Raw genomic sequence first — 26,575 nt, forward strand, 5'->3', positions numbered from 1 at the left:
TTTTCTATGTACTTGCCATAGCTACCAGTTTTAAACAGAGAATTTATGTTAAACCTCCTCACAAGTATATTTTCAAACAGCGCAACTAGCTGTAATATGTGCTAGCAGTTTTAACGTAGTATTGAGCATATATATGTGAATGATAGAAAAGATAAAATCAGTAGCCAATTCACTATCATTTTGTCCACACCTGTGGAGTAACGGTCAGCGAATCTGGCCGCGAAACCAGGTGATCCGGCTTCGAATCCCAGTTGGAGCAAGTTACCTGGTTGAGGTTTTTTCCGGGGTTTTCCCTCAACCCAATATGAGCAAATGCTGGGTAACTTTCGGTGCTGGACCCCGGACTCATTTCACCGGCATTATCACCTTCATTTCATTCAAACGCTAAATACCTAGATGTTGATAAAGTGTCGTAAAATAACCCAATAAAAAAAACTATCAAAACATTTTATTTTGAAAGAAAAATCTTCAAAGGCCGATGTCAAACTCTGAATACTTTATTCCGTCTGGTTTCATTTCCTATAATGAAGGCTTCATTTCCACATATTTTCTTATTGTTTGATGAATAATGTGTATCTTATACAGTATATCTAGTGAACATAATTATTCTGATTGAAATTTTCATGATTATTTCATTCTCACTCATATGAGCACCAAGGTAGCTTTCTTGACAGTCCTTAACCCATTTGCAAAATTATAATGTAATAATAAATGTTGAATAATACCTATTCTCGATGACGATTGCGCTCACTGATAAATTTAAATTATACAGTATATTACAGTTTCTATCAAATTCCATTATCTTCATCTAACTTTATCAGTTATTGCAATTGCTGTAATTTAATTTGCTTGCAGTCATCTATGACTTCCGACCGAACAGTGAAGTTCGACCTCCAACAGACTGTGAGATCTACGGTAGTAAAAGCAGATATGGTGCAGATTTTGTCATTAAAAATAAGAGCTTTTAATTGTTATAAATTAATATAATATTTCTGGCTTTAACGGTAATTAGGTTGAGAAGAAGATTTGCAGTTTTTTCAGTTCTGTGTTGAGATTTGATCTCTGCAATGTTTTGTAACTATATCTGCAGTTTTCGTCATAGTATCTAGGTAAACTGACAGATGGCTAATAATTAACAAAAGAGGAAGAGTCACAGCCGGAATCACATGTCATACTACCTCTTCTCTTTCGACATTTCATTAAACATAAGCAATTTATTTTGTCGGAGAATTAGAGGTAATCTTTATTGCCAGTAGTGAGCACTTCAAGAAAGTAGTCTTACATAACAGACTGGAAAACAGCTATGTAAGTAATTGTAAACATACGAATGAAAAATGTAAAATATATATATATATAATAGTCAATGGAAGGTCCAATCCAGTGAATACCACTCACTGTGGAATAAATGAAAACGAAATTATAGGTCGCTCCAGGGATTTTGGCAGATGGATTTTCTTAATGTGAACTGGAGAGCGAGTTCCTCACCGCTGCAAGATTGGCTGTTATCTCTGTCTCAGTGGAATGGGTAGGACATAAGAGTAAACATGCACGCCCGAGTATTTGTGCACTCTGGACAGTCACCTCCAAAAACTAAACAAATATTACAGTAGTCTATATGTTTCTTTGGTATTCCCAAGAAATTTGTTCGATTAATTAAAATGTGTCTCAATGAAACTTACAGCAGAGTCCGTATAGGCCAGTTTCTATCTGATGCTTTTCCAATTCACTGCGGGCTAAAGCAAGGAGATGCACTATCACCTTTACTTTTTAACTTCGCTCTAGAATATGCCATTAGGAAAGTTCAGGATAACAGATAGGGTTTGGAATTGAACGGGTTACATCAGCTTTTTGTCTATGCGGATGACGTGAATATGTTAGGAAAAACTCCACAAACGATTAGGGAAAACACGGAAATTTTACTTGAAAGAAATAAAGTGATAGGTTTGGTAGTAAATCCCGAAAAGACTAAGTATATGATTATGTCTCGTGACCAGAATATTGTACGAAATGGAAATATACAATCTATTATATATATGGAAATATATATATGTATATGGTTAATATGTTAATCCTTAGTCAATAGATAAGACTGAGTTTTACGAAATACGAACATTAAGGGATGGAAAATGGGAGGCAGTAATGATCAAAATAATTATACTGATTAATTTTTTTTAACCAGCAGACCAGCCTTTAAATTTAAAACAAAAATTCACTCATAAAATTGGGTTAGACTATTCACCTCATCTCTCAGAATTGTTTCTAAAATGTATAAGGAAAGTAAAAAAATTCAATTTCATGTAGGCTACTCCCTTGAAATAACTTCATTTTTTTTTTTTTTTTACTTCCGAGCAGAGAGGAGAGAGAAAGAAGACGATTTCAAAAATTCACTAAACTATATTTAACTAGAGACGTAAAATTTAAAATGAAGGTTACTCTCTACAGTATTGGTTAAACATTCTTAGATTTCTTAAATACCATATCCTAAGGTACTGATGAAAAGGCAGAAAGGAGTGAGAAATCTCATGTCATCCAATCTCGATGAAAGTCTATATCTGGGGATCTTTGCGATCACAGAATACGAATAAGGTATTATTTAGTCCGACTTTGTCCCTAAAGTGGTGGAGTGGGACAAAAATGGGTGAAAAATTTAATTAGATATCTTAGGGGTTTTCGAGACGAAAATGACGAATAATACAATTTGTGCTAATTCAATATGGCAGTTTCAGTACTATGAATTATATTTTAAAAAATTAAACATCGGATATCGCACAGGTAACACATGTACAGTATTTAAGGGGATATGTAACACCTTTTGATAGTAGGCCTATACATTTAGTAAAATCCAAAGTGTAATTTCTACATATTCTGAATGAATGTTGTGCTGGAATTTAATATAGTCATCAGTCAATATCTCTAGATTAATAAACAACTTTTTAGAATCCATAAAATACAGTATTTATTGTGAATGTTAATTATACCGGTATTTTTCAATTGGTGCAATTTGTGCAGGGAAAATTGGTTTCTCCGATATTTTGTACGATTTCGAATATTTTAAAATGCTTCTCTATTCTATTCACAATGTGCGTGTGAAGAAATTATTGCCCTTGTAATATCCATTACAATCCTATTTATTATACTCTTATATAAATCTAACTTCCGCAGCATGCAATTTTACCCAATTAACCAAATTATATTTTGATTATTAAGAAGAATCGTAATTTTATTAACTTGAATTGTCGCACCACCAGTAGACGATCCCTAGATTATTACTGGACAAATCTTATATATTGATATGGTAAGGGTAGGATTTTATATATATATATATGCGCAATGCAATGCTTTTTCCTTTTAATTAAGAATTAATTTAATTTAGAAAATGTAGGAGACGTATTGTAAAATCATTGCGAACGGAAATCATTTGCATTTATTAAAGGTACTCTTTAAGTAGGACTGTACCGTGTTGTGTTTCATAATAAGGACAATTGATATGAGCTGCTGTTATGAAAATATGAACGACTCAGAATGTTATCGCATCTCATTCTCGCAGCTTACACAAAGAATATTGGCTCGCCTACTGGAAATGTCATCGAAGGTCATCTGCCAAAATCGGTGCCTCCGACTATAACAAATTCACTGTAACAAATATTACAAAAGTGAAGAGTTCTGCCATTTCACTTCATGAGGTTAACAGTAGCATATTAGCACTGTAATAATAGTATAATAGGATAGAGAGAGGGGAATCAACAACAAAGAGCAGGCAAAGACAGACGAAATGAAAAACCTATCATCATATCCAATGGAATCATCTGTTCCAGATATTCTGAACTTTCTAAAAAAACACTCTTGTGTCAAGACACCAACATGAATACCTTATGAACATTAAGCTGCAGCCAATAATGTTTCTGTCAATTGCCATAGCATTGGACACAACCAACCAGCCATCCAGGTTATTGCCCAAGATTTGTACCACTACTTGGTTTTAGTCATCTGATGATTCTTTGATTATTTCAGTGCCTATTTCCATTTCATAATTATTCTAGCCTGTGCTAACATCGTCTAAAGAGATTTTATAAGTAGTTTATCGAGTTAAATAAAGGAATAAGAATATGTTCTGATAATATTTTATTATAAATAATTATTACATTTATTTAGAAAATTTACAAGCAAGTCCAAATGTCTTTGACTATCTGCATTTCACTTATCTACACCTACTGTTCCAAAAATATTAACATCCTAAAATTAACGTCGAATGTTACATTTTGTTGTAAGAATCACTCTGAATGACCTCGGTACAAGAAATATAAACACTGATAATATTACTAATACTTTCGTACTGCTTGCAAGGCATAGTTGATATTTGTGTTTGGTGACCAGAACCATTCATTTGAGAGAAAATTATACATCATTCCGTGAACAAGCTTTGTGCTGCAACCATCTGGAAAAAATACAGTATTAGAAAATAACACATCTAATTACTGCATTATAAAAATGTCTCTTCTAATAATTAATTACTTACATGCTTTAATCAACATTCTACAGAAGAAAATATAGATAATCGTTTCACTTAACTACAGAGCAATCAGATGAGGTGTGGACAGGAGTGATGGGATTTTCACTGTGTGCTGCTGACGCATTCTCGGCAGGGAACAGTGAGCAGGCAGAGGTGATGATCGCAAGCATGCATGTGTTCATCCTGGCTCGTGTCAAGGTTAGTGAATCGGTCTCCAAATGGCGAGTGAATGGAAACAATGGTGTATTATACGGTGTTTTCATGTGCATTTAAAGTGAAAGTGCGAATGAGTGTAAACTGTGTAATGGCTAATCAGATGTTTACTACTGAACAACGTGTATACATTTAAGATTCATGTGTTAACCCAGTCTGCCAGCCAAGTCTCAGGCAGTTTGAAACACGATTCCAGGGTGTAAAAATTCCATCGCATACAACAATTCATAATCTTTATAATAAATTTCAGGAAACGGCAAATGTTCAACCTAAGAAAAAAACAGACAGCATAGAATTCTCACAGAAGAAACATTAGATGACATTGGTCAGATTGGAACAGTCTCCTAGAAAATCATAACTACGGTACGAATTTCTTATGGCTCTGTGCAAAAAGCTACTAAATTATTATAGTTGCGGCTGTATAAAATAACTAAGACACATGCTCTTCAACCGGGTGATCCTGCATGTAGGCGCGCCTTTTGTGAGTGGATGCTGAATAATATTCATAACATTAATAGACCCACATATAATATTTTTCTCAGACGAGGCATGGTTCCACTTCCATGGTTATGTGTGCTCACAAAACTATTGTTATCGGAGTGCTGAGAACCCTGATGTCATATGCCTGCATAACTAAAAAAATTGGTGTATTGTGCACTATGAGAGGAGAAAAAAGTTATAGGGACCATTTTCTTTCGGAATACAATTGATTCCCTTGCATACGTGCATTCCATGCTGACCTCTTTCTTTAGAGAATTAACCGGCAGGGAGCGTAATTTCGCATTCTTCCAACAAGACTCGGCCACAGCTCATACAGCCGATATTTCGATGTGAGAAATTGAATATCTGTTCCAGCAGGACACAATTATTAGTAGGGGTTTGTGCTCCCCCAGCCTAACCCCTTTTATTTCTGGGATACTGTGCTGGGGTGTTGTATATGAGACAAACCCACGCACCCTGCAAAAACTGAAATATAACATTCGTCACGAAATTAACAGCATTAATCGAATAGAATTACAGTGAGTTATGGAACATTTCATTATGAATTAGATGAAAACTTTGGGAGGAACGAGAGTAGAAAATTTTTTGAAAGTGTTCGAAACATTAAAACAGGTTTCCAACCAAGAACTACTATGTGTAAAAATAAAGAAGGAACCCTTGTTGCCGGAGAACAAGAAATACTAAAATTATGGGTAGAACATTTTAATGATTTGTTAAACGAGGCCAGAGAAGATAAACCCACATCAAATTTGATCTATTTTGGACCTGATCCTCTTGTTCCCCCTCCAATTATCTTCATGGTAAATGATGTAATTAGAAGGATGAAGAATAACCGAGCCCCAGGAGAAGATTCTATTAACATGGAATTAATAAAACATGGTGGCAGAGCTTTATGGAAACATATCTATAATTTGATTCTTGATATTTGGCAGCTTGAACAAATGCCTAATGATTGGAATGTAGCCATTATATGTCCTATACACAAAAAAGGCAGTAAATTGGAATGTAATAACTATAGAGGAATCTCACTTTTAAATGTCACCTATAAAATTTTTACCAATATTTTATCTAAATATATTGAACCATACGCTGAATCAGCTCTTGGCGATTACCAATGTGGCTTTCGTAAAGGAAGATCCACGACTGATCAGGTTTTTTCCGTACGTATGATTTTAGAGAAATTTTATGAATTTAACTTACCGTTACACCAGTTGTATATTGATTTTAAACAAGCATTTGATACAATAAATAGGAATTATATATTTGATGCAATGGCAGAATTTGGAATCCCTAGAAAGTTATTGCCTTAACCAAGATGACCTTAATGAATACACAAAATAAAGTTAAAATACAGAATAAATTATCAGAAAAGTTCATAACTCATAATGGAATTAGACAGGGTGACTCCTTATCAACACTCTTATTTAATATTGGTCTAGAGCGAGTTATTAGAAAGATTGCCATTAATCCAGGGGGAACCATATTTAATAGAATGTTTCAATACTTTGCTTTTGCTGATGATGTAGCTGTATTTGCACGGAATGTGTCATCCTTAGATGATGTCCTCAAACAGATACATAATGAGACAAATGCTTCAAATTTAAATATCAACAGAACAAAGACAAAGTATATGAATAACATAACCACGAGAGACAATACTGTAAAAAATGTTGTCTTAAATGAGGTTACTTTTGAGAAAGTGTCAAGGTTCCGATATCTCGGCTCGATAGTCACCGAGGATAACAACATATTAACTGAGATCAAGGATAAAATAGCCATTGGCAATCGAAGCCTCAGAGCATTAGATAAAATTATAAGAACCAGATATATCTCCAAAAAAATGAAGGTGAGGATTTATAAAACAATTATTAAACCTACAGTGACTTTTGGAAGCGAAACCTGGACTCTACCTGAACGTGCAATAACCATCTTAAATACGTGGGAAAGGAAAATTTTAAGAAAAATTTATGGCCCTATTTATGATAAGGGAGAGTGGAGAATTAGGACCAATTCTGAACTACAAAAACTATATAAAGATTCAAGTATTGTCACTGATATAAAAATTAGACGGCTGGAGTGGCTGGGCCACATTATCAGAATGGACAATAATAATATTCCTAAAAGATTACTAGATGCCACGCTAAGTGGTAAAAGAAGAGCAGGAAGACCTAAACTACGATGGTTGGATGATGTTCAGGATGATCTAGTTAAGGCAGGAATTAAGAGATGGAGACGGAGAGCCCCTGAGAGGGAAGATTGGGCGGCAATTCTTAAGGAGGTCAAGGCTAAACTAAAAGGGCTGTATGACCACAGATGATGATGATGATGATGATGATGATGATGATGATGATGATGATGATGATAATGATGATGGAACATTTCATAAAGAGGTGTAAAAAATGTGTGGGCAATGAAGGAACCCAGTTTCAGCACTTCCATCAATAAAGTTAATAAGACACTTTTGAGAACAGTTACGAGAACTTATGGTTGTATCACTGCCACTCTACACTGTCCGTTCCCCGCTGTGAGTGCGTTAGCAGCGCACAGTGAAAACCCCATTGTTCCTGTCCACACCTCATCTGCTCTCTCTCTCTCTATTTACTGCATTTACAACTAACATATCGTACATTTTGTGCCTTGGTTCTCAACAGATTTTCTTATTTTCTTAACACTTCGTGATGAAATTTGTGTAACATATAAATTCAAGATTTTTTTTACAGTTAAATAGACAAGGTTCAATTATTCGTTCTCTCCCATTTATTTTATATATTGATATTTGTTTACTTATCTACTTAATGATGCTTTTTAAATTCATCAATAACGTCATAAAATCGAAAATGATGGAATAAAACTAAGCTTCATATGGAGAACCTAATGGATGGATCTAATAATGACTATATGAACAAAGAGGACAAATGATATGGCATAATCTGATTTACCTGGGAATACAAATTAAACAGCATACTTACATCAACATCCTCCTATATGCTGAAGACCAAATCCTCCTTCATGAAATAGACGAATTACAGGAAAATAAGACATCAACTCGACTAAGTAAGAAAAAGCTACAATTGTCGAGTTTCTGCCAAGAAAACCAAGTCCATGATTTTCAAAGACAAATATCCAATCCCATCAAAAATCGTTGTAGAAGACAAAAAAATAAAACAAAAATCTCACTTCATTTGCCTTAGTTGTGATGTTACAACATAAGTGAAGACTTTGATATAGAGCTCAATAAACTCAAGAGGTATACATGGCACAATCAAGAGAACAGTAAGAAAAGAGACCAAAATTACATTTTATAAGGCATTTCTCACCTTGTTATATGATGAGTAAGTGTGAACTATAAACAAAAACCAATACAGACATATAACTGCTGCTGGGATGACTTAGGCCCTACCTGAGTAGTGAAAGGTTACACGAGATTGGAACATCTACACAATGAAGATATTGTAAAGAGCTGAATTGAAGGTTATATAAATTGACAATCTCATTGTAAGTACAGAATAAAATGGAGTAACAACGTGGAAAGAATGGACGAAGAACAACTGAAAATAGCCTTTACCTATTGACCATAGAGAAACATCCATAGAAAAGAAGTAATAAATAAAATAGCTATAATGCTGCTGCTGCCATACTGCCACCGCCATAGCTGCTGCCACTACCACTACCACTACTACTACTACTACTACTACTACTACTACTACTACTACTACTACTACTACTACTACTACTACTACTACTACTACTACTACTACTATTATTATTATATCAGGACATCATTTTGTTTTTACTGACATTTCTAATATTACCCTGGCTATACTTCTGGATTAACAGTTGAGAACCAGAAAAATTGTTTCTTTCCTTCCAAGACCGGAGTTTGATGATACCAGTATAAAATATAAACAAATCACTTTACTAAGTATAAGAGGGAAGAAAAGTAGTGCATCCATTTACGTACAGTAAACTGGGAACTATTACGATTTTGAGTTTGATAATTTTCGTTAGGATTTTATTTAATCAAAATACAGTACAGTATTAACAATAATTGTTTTTACTCACTAACTGAACTATCCAGGCAGACGTATTCATTGTGCAATGTATAGTACACTGTCTACAGTACATTAGCATACAATATGGAGAATGCATTTAAATTTAAACATAATCAAAATCTGGATATTTTAAATAGATTGTTGAAAATGGTGGACGTTCATTTCGATACAGGCTTCAGTTATTTTGTGCATATTATCGAAAACGTTTTTAAGCATATCTTCTGAAATTTAATGTATTGTTTCTGACCAGCCTCATGGGCTAGTGGTCAGAGCTTTACTACAGTTCATGAGGTCCCAGGTTCGATTCCTGGTTAGAACACAGGAATGTTTTCTTAAAGGGAAATGTTCCTGTATTCGTCCATGGTCTGGAAATTAGGTTAGGCTTAGGTTTAAAACCTCTCCTTGCACTTCACAATCATCCTATCGTAATATCATCGGGGCAGCGTGACTCAGCTTTCCAGGCACCCCAACCTCAGAAGTGGGTTACAAATAAGTCATTGCCAGGAGAGACCAGAAATGTCAAATGACAACTTAGTGACATTGGTTTAGAAAAAAAAGTATTGTTTCGTGAATGTAATTATCTAATTCTTCTATTGTTGTAGGATGTTTAGCAAACACAACTGTTTTACAGTAACCCCAAAAGAAATAATGCAAAGCACTCAAATCAGTCGACATGGTAGACCATAATCCTGTGCCTGTTGAAGTTTGTGCCTACTCTATAACAGAATACCTTACATACTGTAAATTCAATCTTCACTTCTGCGCAATCCACACAGATAAATTTACCCAACATGCTATCTATTGTCCGTCCAAGTGGTTATGTTGCAGGGTCATAGAAGGGTGGAAATCACGTGAAAGTTACTCATTTAACGAGGACATTTTACTTAAATTATTTTAAATACTTTATAATATTACATAGACGTCCAATTTCTAACAGCAAATGTTTTCAGAAAAGAGCTAAGACAGCCCAGCCACTAAAGTCTTTACAGAGGGACCAGCAGAAATGGATGGGGTAAACCAGGAAGCGACATAACCAAACTGACACACAGTACCTGTGCGAAAGTATGATTCAACAATGAATGCACTTTATTCACTAGAAAATACGACCATATTTCTGGAACGTACTATACTTACTCAGTACTGTATACCGTGACCGTAAGACAACTTTGACTGCATATGCGGCCTTGGTTTTGTATGGAGGACGGGTGGAAGTTTACTAGTAGAAGAGGTGGGAGTGAAGTACATAAAAAAACTCAGGTATAATAAAAACTGAAGTAAAAATAAAATGATGTCCCCATATAATGGCTCATTCTGTCATGAAGCAAGTGAGAAGTATGGACCAACATAAGTGTATACAAGCAGCAGGACTCCATATCACGTTGCTCCGAAAGAGAGAGAAAAAAATGGTGCATAAGGAATTTACGTTTCGAATATTGGTTCTATTTTCGTCTTCAGGTGAAAAAAGAGAAGGTTGATAAGTAACCTACTGGTTAGGATCATTACAAACAGCTATTCTGCTTAACTGATCAACCTGTACTTCTTAACTCCCTATGATATGGAGAGCATGAACAGTCATTGTTTAAAATAACATAAGACAAATGACAGACATCTCATCCCTATGGAATCAAATATTCTACAGTTATTCAAATAAAATAAGTAATATTCACGATTTTGTGTATCTTCTTTTTCAGCTTCTTTGATATCTGTAAGAGTTCTATATAAATGTGTGGTTATACATTATAAACAAGACAACATATGCATAGGAATTTTCTCGAGAGTGAATATTACTTACATCTTTCGAGCAGAGCTTGTACCTCATGTGGTTTCACACATTTGTTTAACTCATGCGTTCCTTTTGGTACCAGTCCCAAAACATATTCTGCCATGACGATTCCAGCTGCCCACATTAAGAGAGTTCTGTTTAGGGTTGTGATGAAGATTGAGCCTCCTGGCTAAAACACACATAAATCGTTTAGTTTTCAAACTTTAAACAATAAGGAAAAGTATCTAATATATATTCATTTTAATTATGATTAAGACTTTCGAATTGTTCAATGTGGTGCAAGATGTTTTACTTTCAGCACCATGTCACAGATGCATGATGCAAAAACCCAAAAACCTCTCACCATGTTGAACATTAACTTTTAATGCAAAGCTAACAAAATACTTATTTTATGTACTTCGGTACATTAAAATAAAAATTATATATGATATGCGTAAATCACTTTGTGATTTAAGATGGCGCTTATTCCGTCGGGTCCTGACCAACTAGTCACTCATAACGAGTGCACCTCAGCACATGTGTGGACTTGAGTCCTACGTTCATAGACATCTGTGACGTAGTGCAGAGGGCGGCCACTAGAGGGAACCCAAGAGTTGGAACTTAAAACTGAGACGATTCTGTCTGACGCCGGGGTGGGTATCCAGTGTGGCTTAGTGGATAAAGCATCAGCACGTAGAGCTGAAAACCCGGGTTCAAATCCCAGCGCCGGAGAGAATTTTTCTCCGTTCCATTACTCTTTCATCGTATAACAAAATACTTGTTACAGACATATTTAAATACAGTCGACTCCTGATAATTCGTGTGCGGTTAATTCGCTATCCTTTTGAGGGGGAGGGGCAAAGTGACATTGAAGATAAAAGTCATTAGTGTTTTTCTGTAACTATGAAGATTTTCCTAGAAAAAAAAATGTGTTTTGTGAGTCTAACTTTTTTGAAAATGAGAATAGACAATCATTATTTACTTTGCCTGATACATATGCTGAAGAAGTCGTTTGTTACTCTGTTATGTATTGGTATATGATGGGCACGAGGTCATTGGCAAAGACATTCACGTTCAGTCGAAATGTAAACAAATATCTTAAAAACATGGTATTTTACAAGTTAAAAATAAAATATAAGAAATAATTAAATTTCGCTAGACATTAAAGTTAGGATTTATAAAACAGTTATATTACCGATTGTTCTGCATGGTTGTGAAACTTGGACTCTCACTTTGAGAGAGGAACGGAGGTTAAGGGTGTTCGAGAATGACGTGCTTAGGAAAATATTTGGGGCTAAGAGGGATGAAGTTACAGGGGAATGGAGAAAGTTACACAATGCAGAACTGCACCCATTGTATTCTTCACCTAACATAATTAGGAACATTAAATCCAGATGTTTGAGATGGGCAGGGCACATGGATGAATCCAGAAATCTGTATAGAGTCTTAGTTGGGAGACCTGAGGGAAAAGACCTTTGGAGAGGCCGAGACATAGATGGGAGGATGATATTAAAATGGATTTGAGGAAGTTGGGATATGATGCTTGGGACTGGATTAATCTTGCTCAGGATAGGGACTGATGGCGGGCTTATGTGAGGGTGGTAATGAACTTCTGGGTTCCCTAAAAGCCATTTGTAATTAAGTAAGGAAGACCGATATGTAGGGTACTGTCTATATAATTTTGGTAGTTTACATCGTTTACACCCTGTGTAATACTACGCATCTTACATGTGAAACTGATGACTGAAAACTAAATAGAAACAATTTAATGTTCCTAGTTACAGATTAACTATACCTGAAAATGAATTTGCATTTGCAAATGAAGGCAGTATAGTTCAACACAAAATAAACTTCCTCTTACCTTCAATGTTGACACACATGCTTCAAGAAATAAATCCTTATGAGTTACGTGTTCCAGGACCTCAGATGCAACAACTGCATTATAAAAATCTTTGTGTTCATTCATGTGCTCTTCTATTGTTGCACAGATGTACGTTACAGATTTTCCAATTTTTGTATCTTTCTGTGCATGTAAATTTGCTCTGTCTATCATATTCTGGCTTGCATCAATTCCAGTCACCTCAGCACCAATTCTTGCAAGTGGCTGAAATATTAAAAGTCCGCCATTTTTAAGGAAATGGAATGTTTTTGTCAGGTACTGTTTAGTATTTTGATGGGCAACAGCATTTTCGTTGCTGCTCTATAGTATGAGAGAAGGGGTAAGTTTTATAATCCTTAAGAGTAAAGAAAACAACCTGTTCTTAAAATTATTTCAAAACAAAAATTTCTTCAGACAGAATACCAAACAACCATCACTGACATCTCCACTGCTAATGGTGTCAGGTGATATGATGTCAATGAAGGAAAAGGAAGTTAGAAAACTTCTAAAGTATGTAAATATTATTCTTTCAAAAACAGTTAAAAAGTTCCAGTACTGATTATTGCATACATGCAACGGAATTTTTTATACTTAAATAAGAAATAAAACAGCAAAACTATGAATTTTAACAATAATGAAACAGTATAAATAAATTATATTTTTGTTATAAATTACTAGTACATTTAAAACTGTGATACCGTATGTACTTTATAATTAAGTAAATAAAGGTATAAAATTGAAATAATTTACATTGCTTCATATATTTTAAACTTCTTAAATTTACATGTACCTCAGATAGAATGCCTCCACCACAGCCAACATCCAAAATCTTCAGTCCTTGTAGGGGTCTAGAACTCTGCCATTTTGCTAAATCAAGTTGGCCTGTATTTAGAAGACCATCTCGGATAAGCTGAACCCTATAGGAAACATCGTAGCTTCAATATAATACATGAAAAATACAGTAATGCATCTGTTTTCAAATATGATAATGCTGATAATATATTTTGAGTGACTAACATTAAATTGTGCAATGCATTTCTCATACAATATGTAACAAAGCTTATTAAGGACATAAAGATACGTTCACCTTTTTGATTGATATAATTTTTCTCCTTTAAACGCAAGTCGTTTACAAACAAAAAAAACAGCAACTAATGGCATACAAAAATTTTCTCAACACTATTTTGTGTTAATTTTTTTACACTTTACATAATAGAAAGGTAAAATAAGTTGTCGTCGGTAGTATAGTAGTTCTGTACTTGTTACCGAATTCCAGGTGTTCAGGTTCAAATCCAGTGGGTGTAGAAGTTTTAAGGGTGATAAAAATTCTTAGTATGGAATTTACCAGAAGAGGAGTAGATATACGACACATGAAATAAATCTGTCCTTGAATATGAGGGCTCTAGTCTAAGTTATCACGCATTTCGTCTCTCAATTTTTCTAATTCACAGACTTATATTTCTGCAGATCATGTAATACAGAAACAATATCTGTAGTTTCGAATCAGGAGAACAGAAAAATCAATTCCTCACATCATTCAAAGGTTCAAAGACTTGTACAAAGGCAGTTGCTGAAAAGGACGAACTCTCTTAATAATGTAAGACATTCAGTATTAAAAAGATAAGCACAATGGACCAATTGGGACTGAAATGCTTAGTGCTAATCTAACCTGTCTCTGTATTTCAAGTATTGTAATACAATCAATTAAAACATAGACATCAGATTTCAAGAGCTCTCGCTAATCTCAATTATTTCTTATTTTAAATGCATTAAACAACACATTTTCTTTTTGCCCTTTGAATAACGTAACCAGAGATCCCATTTTGAATAGGACAGTCACGTTTTGATGGAAAATATAAAAAAGGTTCTTGCTGAGTAAAGTCTTAAAATGGAATGATGTTGAAATATACACCATTACAAACGTTTCTGGCGATCCCAACATTGATGATAAAACCAAGTTTAGTGAATTTGTTTATGTGAAGTAATTTGCTAGTGCAGACAAAGTCACTCAATAGAATTAAGATGAGGAAGAAGTCTATACAAGATGGGTGGAAATGTTCCAGCATTTCTCCTATCAATAATTAATTGTCATTCAGAAACACTGCTAACACTATAGAATTTGACTTATCCCTGCTTGGAACTATCACTGCTATAAAAACAGTTTTTGTCAGAATGAACAAAATAGGAACTTCGGACAAAACACAACTGAAGGTTGACACACTGATGTCACTGTTAAATTACCTAACTTAATTTCAAATACAATTTCCTTGTTTTCTTCAATTTCTTGAATGAAAATATGAAAATTCTTATGGAAATTCATTCACCAGAAAAATATGCCCATTAGAAGTGTTATGAGTAGGCTGTACTTTGTTTCTTTTTCTTTGTGTGTATGTTATGAGTAATGCAATTTCGTTCAGTTGTAATTTTGCTATACATATATGACAGATCTTAAACAAATAATGCCTACATTATGTTAACATTATTTTTAAATTTAAGAATTAAATTTCTATTTGCAATACTGAATATTATGCGACTTGGAGAGGGAGTTTTCTGTCAAGTTGTTGTATTAGACCTAGTTAAGATTTTCTGATAACATAACTTTGAAATAACAACAAAAACAGCATCCAAAAATACAATTCATGTTAAATTGCACTACGACCCAAGACCTACAGTGCTTCACTTATTTTAATCGTTGACATCTCGACGATTCAGAAAAGGTTATTACACCATAAATTTGGATTTCAGAGAACTCACTTAGGTCCATAAAGCAGGACTCGAAAATGTGAGCTTTTATTTGTACTAAAACTTAGCATTAACATTAAAATGCCTGCCAGTTCATCTGAATTCGAACATTCAGAACAAGAAGAATCCAGCTCTTTGCAACCTTGTCAAACGGCGTTTTACTTCACAGTATCCAGTTAGCAGACCATTTTGGACCACTAGTGTGGTGTAGGAGTATGGAGTAGCGAGTGGGACTTGTGTTCCGAGCCTGTGCTTGGGCATGAATTCGAATCCAACTTGGGCTGATTATGTGATTACTGTTTTTTTTTTTTAATCTTTTCAACTTGTAAGATGAATGTTAGGTAATCCTTGGAATTCATCCCATCAAAATAATACCCATTTCAATTTAGTTAATTAGAACTTTTGTACCTGCAATCAACGATAGTCTTCCCACTAGTTTTTATTATACTGCATGTTATAGTTAAAGCCTACACATTTCTTCAGATATGTAGACGATACGTTCGTCATCTGGCCTCATGGACAAGACACATTACCAGATTTTCTCAGGCATATAAACAGTCTACGACCCCAGATCCAGTTCACTATGGAGGTTGAAACGAATGGTAAACTCCCATTTCTGGACATCCTTATCTTCAGAAATAACAACGGATCTCTTGGCCATGCGGTATACCGTAAACCAACACACACCAACTTGTACCTGAACGCGAATAGTTTCCATCACAAAGCGCAGCGGATGGGCATACTTAACACACTGGCCCATAGAGCAGTCTCTATATCGGACCCGGAGCAATTAGACACTGAATTTCAATACCTGAAGCTCACCCTCCAGCAGAATGGATATTTGGCTAAAGACATCACGGCCTCTTTAAATAGAGCAAGACACAAGAAGCAGCAGCAGCAGCCCATCACGGACTCACTAGAAGCGGAAAAACCAGCCACAGCCTGTCTACCATTCACAGGGAAGTTGTCGGGAAAGATAAGCAGACTGCTCCACAAGCATGGAATAAAAACAATCCACAAACCTCCGCCAAAAATCAGGAACAAGGTCAGATCAGTAAAAGACGATCTAGGCCTCAGAGTACCAGGGATCTACCGCATCCCGTGTGAATGTGATGCAGCTTACATTGGACAGACTGGACGCACAATAGCGACGCGTCTTTCGGAACATCAAAGAAGCATCAGATTAATGCAGCCCGAAAAATACGGATTGGCTGAACATTGCATTGAAAAAAGCCATAGGGCTAATTTCAATAACACCGAGGTCCTGGTAAACTGTGCGGGCTATTGGGATAGAAGAGTAAAAGAAACCCTGGCCATAGAGGCGGAACGCAGTAACCTGAACCGGGACTCGGGTCTCCAACTAAGCGCGGCATGGGCACCGGCTATTAAATTTCTCACTGCCCGGACGACGGGCCGTCATCAGCGGAGGACACATGAGAACTCGTCTGCCGAGCCCACCGTGAGACCCAAGGTCATTCAGCTGGAAAGCACAAAGCAAGACGACATGTCGGCAGCGTTCTCGCCGCGGTCCGCACTAATAACAGCCAATCGGCGCACAGCTCCTCGGCTGACTCCCTCTGGCACTATAAATTAAGGAGCTAGGTACCCTCAGATATCATTTAACCCTGAAGATGAGGAAGATGAACATCCTCGAAACGTCGGTGGATCACCAACTTATGACCTGGCTGGAAGCCCGAGAAAATTTCGAATTATGTTATAGTTGTTTTAAAATTGAGAGCAATTCATACATCTGTTTTAAGAGCTATGCTGTACCACTCATACTCACTGACATACACTAGAGATAAAATTTTTCGTATACTCTTATCTTTTGTCCGACTGAGTGGTTATATTTCATCTTGATTTTCCCCACTCATTTCTACTCGCTTCTCTGTAAAGGCTAGTGGACTGGGTTGTTAGGCTCTTTCCTCAAATATCTACTGTTCGGAATTGGAAGTCTACATAATATTATACAACTGTTTAAATAATTAAAAAAAAAAGGCCCCGTAAAGTAAGTAATTGTCATGTGACTTCCTTCGTTTTGCCAACCCTACGACATAACACTTGGTCGGACAGTAGTTCAATTAAATTAGGTACCAGTAATATAGTAGCTAATAGGCTAATAGCTAAAAGTAAAATATTGAAACAAGAAGGAAACCTTTAGTCTCATTCGTGAGAAGATGTCAGCTGGATTTCCCTAATACACATCCATATTTTTAATGATGTTTGTAGTCACCTTAATTTATTTAAAGCGTGGAGGCCCTTCATGTCTCCCCTGTCTTCCCACCATTTATCTGCTAGCTCATTGTAAAGTTTAATATCATCTCCATCAATGGTTGAGTGCTCATTCTTAAAACCTTCCTGATTTATCGTTGTGACATATCTGTAAAGAAATATTTATGAAAATGGAATAAGATACACTGCTGAACAACTACTGTATTTAATATTCCAGACTCAATAAAATTGAATAACTGTAATTTAAAGCTTCCTTTAAAATGAAGACCAATGAAGCACGATAGTAGGATTTCACATATATAAGCAGTGAATTGTATATTTACTTATTTAATCTAATACTCAAGACATTTGGAGCAAGGCCATTAGATTTCTGGCTTCCCAATAAAGTTGTCCATCTGATCTTGTCCAGTAGGCCTGAAGTGCACCACATATTCTAAATGGTCCCAGTTCATTATGACATGTTCATTACACAGCATGCAATTTGGTGAGGCTGTTAATTGTATATTTAATTAATTAATATTTAGACCTAAACTTAATTTGTAAAGAATTCGCATACAGTACCTGAAACTTCTTTTGAGTGACAACTGACATAAACGTAGTGGCACCATTTTGGGAAAAGCATTGCAACACATTTTCAAACAATCTGTAAAATTATAAATTCGTTACAAATGTCAGATTTGCATATGAATACAAACATGCATAGACCTACTACATATGCATATCAAACACATGCATGCACACATACGTTACTTTTAAATTTCAAGTATAGTGTTTTGTGTCCTCAGTAATGTACAGTAATTCGTAAAAAAAAAAAAAAAAAAAAAAGTAATATTTCCTGTTATATTAACTAGCAAAAATAGTACCGGTATTAAATGATCAAATAATTGAACAAGTAACACAAGCTTTCAGAGAAAAGAATATTTCCGAAATATGGCTATGAACTAGTAAAAGGACTACCTAAATTGATGGTACTAAGGCTTTGCAGATGGCACCCTTGTAATTTCTAAAAATAAAGAAGATGCCATCACACAAACATTGTTGTGCAACAATTTAAAGAAATTGGGTTATTATTAAATGTGAATAAATAAATAAATAGGATGCTAATATCATTACGGAAGTTTGTTGGTTGATTATACAGTTTCAGTAATGAATTATATTACTTCATTTTCTGTTATAAAAATATTTTCGTGAATTATAGTTTCTATGTTATTAGTTATTGGATTTAAATTATTCTGCCATTAATACCGTCAAAGGGAAATTTGACAACTCTTCATTATTGCCTACTTCTGACTGCAAAATCAGTCGAAGAAAATTAATTACCTTAGTATAAATTTTTCAAATCAGTTGCTTTCTATGAGAACAAAACAATTAATGAACTTCGGGAACACTTCAATCTTCTAGCAGGTAGTCCTCTCCTGAAACCTGAACAAAGTTTTCGGTAATCAATTTATTTTGCCCTCCGTAACCTATTGCTTTCTAGAACTAGATAAATTGCAGCTGTCTAAAAACATGAATTCCAACTATAGATAAAATCTTAAAAAGTATGGTAAAGAAAATTCTTCAAGTACAAATTGACACCCTAGATTCCATGGTATATTGATTTAGAAAAGTAAAAGGACTTGGTGTCTTCCAGACGAAGTGGGAGGCTTCACTTTAGAAATTTAATTCCTGTCAAATCCTAGGAAAAATTCATAATGAGTAGCCTATCCATGCCACCAAAGATTTATGTGCTGACAAGTAGCAGTGTTTAGAGAAGCTAGAAACCGATGAAAGAAATTATAACCAAGAAAACATATAAGATGCCTTCTTCAAAATCAAGAATTTAAAAAATGGTGCCAATTACATATACATGGCAAAGGTGTTTTCTCTATGGTCTCTATGATGAATGCCCATCGCTTGAAACTAGAAAAGACCTTAGCTGTTCCTTAGCTATTGGCATACATTTTAGGCTGCAGTTATGGTGAGCTCTTGTGAAATGCCTGTCACAACTGTGTTAGGAGCAAAATTGCGGCATAGAAACTTGAGGCTTTCCCAGCATTTGATGTGGAATACTACCTCTTCTCAGGTTCTCAGCCAGATGAGTTGGAAAGTTGCGTCCAAGCTTACGATGACTCACTCTGCCATCTTCTTCAGGGAATTAAGTGTTGTGGGAGGAGGAGGAGGAGATATGTAATGTCGTAGGGTCTTAAATGCCCTCTTCAGGCTGTGTGTTTGTGTGTTGGAGGTGGGCTCGTTGCTGCATCTAATACTGGATGCTAGGAGTGAACACTGTTTTCTTCTTCTTCTTCTTCTTCTTCTTCTGAAGTGCGAGAGGGAGAGGGGAAGGAAGGAGAGGTGTCTATTGTGTGGGATTGCAGGTATCACGTGTTGTTTTCTTCTCCTACATAGCTCTTAGCCAGCGATGCGGTGGTGATGATTCAAAGGTGTTGTTGGAGTAGGTATTCATTGTGTGTTTCAAGGAGTTTGTTGACAATAAGGTTTGGGAAAGGAGGGGAGGACCATATCTACCCGGTGTATAAATGTCAGTAGGGCTTCCCACTGCAGGCCAATCAGGAGCTAGTTCCTAGTCCCGACCACCTGTCACGTTCTGGTTGGTCGAAGCAGTGGCCAATCGGAGTTAGTTATTTCTGGTCCTGATCGCCTGCTGTGTGCTGGTGGTCGAAGAGTGTTGATAGCAGTTTCCATGCTGTACTCAGCTGTAGGCCCCCCGTCTCTGTTGAAATTACTGCCATCTAGCTGGATTTCGATGGCTTTCTTGATGACCAGGTCCCAATAATCTGATGCCTTGTCCAAGATCTATCTTGTGGCCCGTTTCCAAGCTGTGTTGCGCTACTGCCGACTTATTGGAGTAATATAGTCTTATGCTGCGTTGATGTTCCTTGCAGAATTCCATAATTGTGCATCCTGTGATGAGTACAACATGGAAACCTGCCATCAACATACTTCGACCACCAGCACACTGCAGGCGATCAGGATCAGGAATAACAAACTCCTGATTGGTCACCGCTTCGACCAACCAGAACGCGGCAGGCGGTCGGGACTAGGAACTGGCTCCTGATTGGCCGGAGCGGATAATCCTACTGACGTTTATATACAGGCTAGACATGATCCCATAACACTTCATTCCCTGAAGAAGATGGCAGAGCGAATCATCGTAAACTTGGAAGCAACTTTCCAACTCATTTGGCTGAGAAACCGAGAAGAGCTATTTCACAACTATGCGCATGCGTCACTTGGTTTGATATTGGTTTGCTCTTGATCGGCAAATTTTTCTCACTGTCAAGAAATGGTTTGGTGACAGTTTGATATGCTGCAAGAACGCCAAACAGCAGCGTTTGAACGTTTGAAGTTCTCGCTGCACGAACAATAAAGGCGATGTGCGTATGCTCATGACGGTTGGAAACTGCAACAGAAACAAACCTGAGAGAATAAATCTTTCTATCCTCAAAGAATCAAACCTTCATAATTATATAAATTGAATAACCTCAATATACATTCTCACCAACATTATTCTTAGAATGAAATATCCCAGAGCAAATGGTATATCTGATAAACAGATGACAAGGCAATTATTAAAAATGTGTGTAATCTTTTTAATATTTTTTTACACCTTTATAACATTGTTAGAGTTAATAAGATTACCAGAAGGGCAATTGTTACATGGAAAATAAAATTACAGAAATTCGGAATGCAATTCATTTCATATGAACAATTAGGTGGCAACAATGCATGATAGTAAAGTTGTGTCAGTGTTACCAACAGTACGGTTTGGACCGCACAAATCATTTGTGTATGGTACAAATACAGTATTTTGCCCTTTCCGTACAGTGTATGTTTGGATCGTACGCATTCTGTACGGTCTTGTAAAATAATCTTTAGTGGAACATAATATAAAAAGGGGAAACACAATATTTTCTATCACCCACTTCCCCTCATTTCTAGTACTATTGATTGTTGTGACTTTACTCTTCTCGCCTCGTTTATGATCTTTCGACCCTGCAAGGTGCAAGTGTACTGAACGTGACTGAGTGGCTGAGTGCTATGACGCATAGGGGATTCACACACTTTTCTTCTCTTTTTTGGGGTTGAGTCTGGGCGTGTGCAAGTGGCAGTGCCTTCTTACCTATCCTACTGTACAATGTAGAGCGAAGTGTGAAAAGTACAATAATAAGTAAGTGTAACAATAAGTGTCACACATTAAAAAGTGCACTCTATTATTATTATTATTATTATTATTATTATTATTATTATTATTAGCCGCCGGCGTGGCTCAGTCGGTTAAGGCGCTTGCCTGCCGGTCTGAAGTTGCATTCGGGCGCGGGTTCGATCCCCACTTGGGCTGATTACCTGGTTGGGTATTTCCCAAGGTTTTCCCCAACCGTAATGTGAATGCAAGGTAATCTATGGCGAATCTCGGCTTCATCTCGCTATCACCAATCTCATCGACGCTAAATAACCTAGTAGTTGATACAGCGTCGTTGAATAACCAACTAAAATAAAACATATCATCATCATCATCATCATCATCATCATCATCATCATCATCATCATCGTAAAATGGAGTGAATAGGGACGCAAGGGATGAATAGGGTCGAAGTTTTATTATTTTTTATTTCTTTGTGTCAAAGATTAAATATAATAATAAGAGTGTTTATGTTTTCATTCAAAATGAGTGAATAAATAAACACTTTATTATTATATTTACTCTTTGACACAAAGAAAAAAAAAATAAAACTTCGTCCCTGTTTACCTCATTTTATGGTATTATATAAATTGTTTATATCTTATTTTAGGAACAAGTAAAATGTAGACAAAATAATGTCTGAAGACAGTGAAAATTTAGGTATGCATAAAGAATAAAGCGATTACATAATGAATTCTATTGTACGGTCCTACGGGGAAAATACAGTCCATTTTTATCTCGCATACGGTTTTCGCGTCTTCTGAGGTTGGCAACAGTGAGTTGTATACACAAGCAAGGTGAATTTCTTATTTCTTGTTTTTTGCTCAGTTCACATGATTTCTGTGTTTGAATCCTGGATTCCAGCTTAAATTTAAACGGTATTTTGCTCCACACAACGAGTAGTATGTGAAATTGCGACAGTAACAATAAGTATCATGCGTTGTACGAATTCATGTGTTTCGTTTTTGCTGTAATGAATTTATAGATTCCAGAATCTGATAGGATAAAATACGTTTGTCTGATTAGCGATGGTATTGTCAGAATAGAGGAAAAAGTATGAAAGTTGAGAAAAAAATTCCTTGAAAGATGGTTACATTTAAATCCAGAGATTATAATGATAGGAATAATGTTACAGTGATTTTTAAATGCTTTTCATTAAGTTAGATGATGGATGACAGCACATCCAGAAAGTGACATATTGACAAAGCGTAAGAACACACTGCTTAACGTGTTTTATAAATGATGGTAAATTACGTCCACTACGATGTAACGTAAGTCTTACATCTGTAACTGTTGCCCTTTTTGTTTTATAACTTTTCCTTAATAGAAAGGTGCATCCTGCATCACTGATACTCGTAGGAAGTAGGCCTCATTTAGGAATTCATACGAAGTGAGGAGAGTGAATAACATAATGTATTCCCTTACTATAAAATAACCCCTCTGATTGAGATTCTGGCTGATTCGTACACCTATTATCAGGCAGTAAGTTACATCTGACTTGACGTAATGTGTCTGAGGAAGAACAATTGTTTGTATACATCTGAAGTCTGATTAGTGTAACATGTAGCTAATCGGCGATGTAGCCTATGCAGTGGAGGGGAAAGGAACTGGTCACCCTACCAACGCTACCCTGGCCTAGTTGCCTCATGTGTGATTTCTTATTGGTATCACTTATGAGTAGGGTTGCCAAATGTTTTTGAAGAAAATACGAGAGACTCAACGATCTGCAACATTTTTACATAGAAAACTGACAAATTGTTCAATTCAGTTAAGCTTAAATTACGAGTACATTGAGACCATTTGCCTCGCGTAATAATTTCAAACAAATTGTAAACATTCCCTGCATGAGTAGGCCTAGCTGATGTCGATTGTGATTTGCAGTTCTGATTTGATTAGATGTTTAGTGTTCCTGTTTTGAATATCTGTTGACTTACTGTTCATAAGAGAAAACGCTCTCTGCATGAGCTTTGCTGCCTGGTATGCTTACAACACAACTCACTAGTTTTTTTTTTCTTGAATTTCTAACTCTAACATTGTTTGATTTTAAACTGTGAACCCTGAAACTATTTCTGGAAAGTATTACCTTCTACAGAGATTGCACATTTCACTGCATCTCTGGAACAACTGAATCTATAATATGTTGTTGTTGTTATTTGCTAATGTAGAATTTCTGACAATGAAATCATTAATTCTTTCGCTCTCCAGTATTTTTCACTCAAGGACACCAAGTTGATAATGGCTGGGCAGTGCTGAAGAGGATTTTGATCCATTTCTTCCTGAAAATCACATAAGGGACTATCACCTTGCCGGTGTGGGGGCTTAGTATCCAATGAACCAGACGACCAAATCAGGACATTTCTAACTTGCTGGTTGGTAAGAGGTGAGGAGAAGCTAAGAATAGTCCCAACGTGGAAAGAGGACGACCAACACCTCCAAACAGTAGAATCACGACAATTATTGACAGGCTGACCCATCATGGCATGTAAGGCGTCCCGTCGCTGGTAAACAGGGGAAAAGATCGGTGGACTTACATTGATAATCCTCCTGGCTAGGTCGAATGAACCCGCCAACCAATGACGGGTGTGGCCCTCCAAACATTTTGGGGGTAATGTATGAGCGAAGTACCGCCAAAGCAGAAGAAGTTGGTGCTCAATCTAAAGCAGTTACATTTGTTCTAAACTAGCACTCCAGTTTTAATGATGAATCCATAATATAAATCATCTTCGATCACGGAAAAATTAAATGTTTGAAATAGATTTTTACATTATGCGAAAATAAGGGAGAAAAATGCTCGAAGAGAAGAAAAATCAGGAGTCGGGAGACTGTTAAACATTAGAGCTAAATATGGGAGATCCTGGGAAATACGGGAGGGTTGGCAACTCTACTTATGAGGTTCAGACCTATCTTCAGACAACAAATCTGAAAGAACGGTGTAGCTGCCGGATCATGTCATCCACTCCTTGTAGTATGTACATTCAACACCTCGTAAAGAGCTTAGCTACACCAGTCAGTGTTTCAGATTTTCCCAATATATTTTAATTTTGTTTTATGTTGTTTTCAGTAATTGCTAATTAATATCTAGGTAATCATTCATGAAAGCTACACTAAAGGAGGTACTAGGCTACTTTCTTTTTTTGCTTTAATTGCTTTTTTAAAATGGAGTCCTGTATAGTGATACACATGTAGGCTGTGCAGAATTGCGATATAAGCCTAATATATATTAAATGCTTATTTCTATTACTATCTTTGAAATTACTGACTTCATAAAATCAGAAAAACTGATAAAATTGTATTTGTATGCGTTTACATAATATTTTATAAGTCATGACCTATTTAAGCTGAAAGTTGTATATGTAGGCTCTTTCTGAAGCTCCTGAAGTACTGCAGGCTTCATTATGATAGAAAATATATAATGTTGACATCAGAAAGCATCCAACAGTGATACACTGTATTCTTTCAAGTAACATTTTTAAAAAATAGGATGGGTATTTTCTGGGCTAGAGGGCCATGGTCTGTCTGTGATATAACCAAACGTTTTGTCCACTACTCCGGTCGACATTTTCAGTGGTGTGGTACACGTGCTCGGAGAGATCTGCTGTGTGTATCAAGAACTGGTACTGAGACTAGTAGCACGTTGATATTTAAGGTGTGGGACTGTTGTGGCTTGTCATTGTCGCCGCAGTCTGCACCAGTGGCTTTGGTGTTCTGATTGTTTGTCATAGTGTCTAATTGTCGGAGAAAGGGTTTGATGTGTGTGCTTCTGAGGGCCGGATACCAAGCTTTGTTGACCTTGAGTCCTTCCGCCTTACGGTTAAAGTTGTTTTTGTGTTTATGTATTTCAATAACCTCCCGATGTAACCTAACACTGGGGGACTGCACTGAAGTCATACACAATGAAGTAGAGATGCAGTATCTGTTTAGAATCGAATTGAATGACGGAACAAGTGACATTGTAAATGCCACGGAGTTCTTGTACTCATTTCAGAACAAAGTTGAGATATTTCTTCAGTGTGTCGGAAACAACATGTGAGTGGCCTATTATATTGTAAGTTTCAAAGCAGATATTTTCTGTCAGCAGTTGACTTTTTTTTAAGGAGGTTCTTGGACCTGTTGGGTGGTAAAACAATACAAAAACATCCTTGTTTTTTAAACTGATGTCCTCAATTTCCGTGATCCACCACTGTCAGTCTTTCTTAAATTTTTAATGTGCAGATATTTCTTTAAAATAATTTGGTAGACTATTATATATACGAAAACCAGCATGAATGAAACTGTTTTTATGTGAAGTTATATTAAAAATTTCAATAAAAATATGACCTCTATTTCTTGTATTGTACTAGCGTGTGAATTTGTATATAATTCATTATACAATTCTTCTATGTCATTAAACAAATTTTAGAATTAAAATAAAATTACTTTTAACGGTTTACAGTTCTTTAAATTGATGTGTGCAGTCTGCACTAGGAAAAACTGTTGTCCAAATATCTCTTATAATTTTCAA

General features: G+C 36.0%; 2 protein-coding genes across 9 annotated transcripts in view; one reads left to right on the plus strand and one right to left on the minus strand.

Moving 5' to 3' along the window:
- Positions 1 to 4,105: 4,105 nt before the first annotated feature.
- On the minus strand, positions 4,106 to 21,393 carry LOC138705917 (ubiquinone biosynthesis O-methyltransferase, mitochondrial-like). 3 transcript variants are annotated; one of them, XM_069834683.1, is made up of 8 exons: positions 21,312 to 21,393; positions 19,212 to 19,313; positions 18,453 to 18,534; positions 17,893 to 18,039; positions 13,708 to 13,834; positions 12,900 to 13,142; positions 11,069 to 11,228; positions 4,106 to 4,435 (listed from the first exon to the last, which is right to left on the minus strand). In XM_069834683.1, the coding sequence occupies exons 3-8, from the start codon at positions 18,521 to 18,523 to the stop codon at positions 4,320 to 4,322; spliced, it is 864 nt and encodes a 287-aa protein (XP_069690784.1). In that variant the 5' UTR covers positions 18,524 to 18,534; positions 19,212 to 19,313; positions 21,312 to 21,393; the 3' UTR covers positions 4,106 to 4,319. The 3 variants fall into 3 exon arrangements, with proteins under 3 accessions (XP_069690784.1, XP_069690785.1, XP_069690786.1); XM_069834684.1 differs by lacking the exon at positions 21,312 to 21,393 and adding an exon at positions 19,947 to 20,808; XM_069834685.1 differs by lacking the exon at positions 19,212 to 19,313 and having other exon boundaries at positions 21,312 to 21,384.
- Positions 21,394 to 21,924: 531 nt separating this feature from the next.
- The window catches only part of LOC138705915 (serine-rich adhesin for platelets-like), a 50,805-nt gene continuing 46,154 nt past the window's right edge, over positions 21,925 to 26,575 (plus strand). For 3 of the 6 annotated variants that reach the window (XM_069834675.1, XM_069834680.1, XM_069834681.1), the window contains exon 1: positions 22,864 to 22,952. The gene's annotated coding sequence lies outside the window, so the exon portion shown is untranslated. Of the gene's footprint in view, positions 22,063 to 22,851; positions 22,953 to 23,005; positions 23,346 to 26,575 lie in introns of those variants that run through there. The other 3 variants (XM_069834676.1, XM_069834679.1, XM_069834678.1) reach the window with 3 other exon arrangements.

The sequence above is a fragment of the Periplaneta americana genome, chromosome 9 (assembly GCF_040183065.1).
Source record: "Periplaneta americana isolate PAMFEO1 chromosome 9, P.americana_PAMFEO1_priV1, whole genome shotgun sequence".
NCBI classification, from domain to species: domain Eukaryota; kingdom Metazoa; phylum Arthropoda; class Insecta; order Blattodea; family Blattidae; genus Periplaneta; species Periplaneta americana.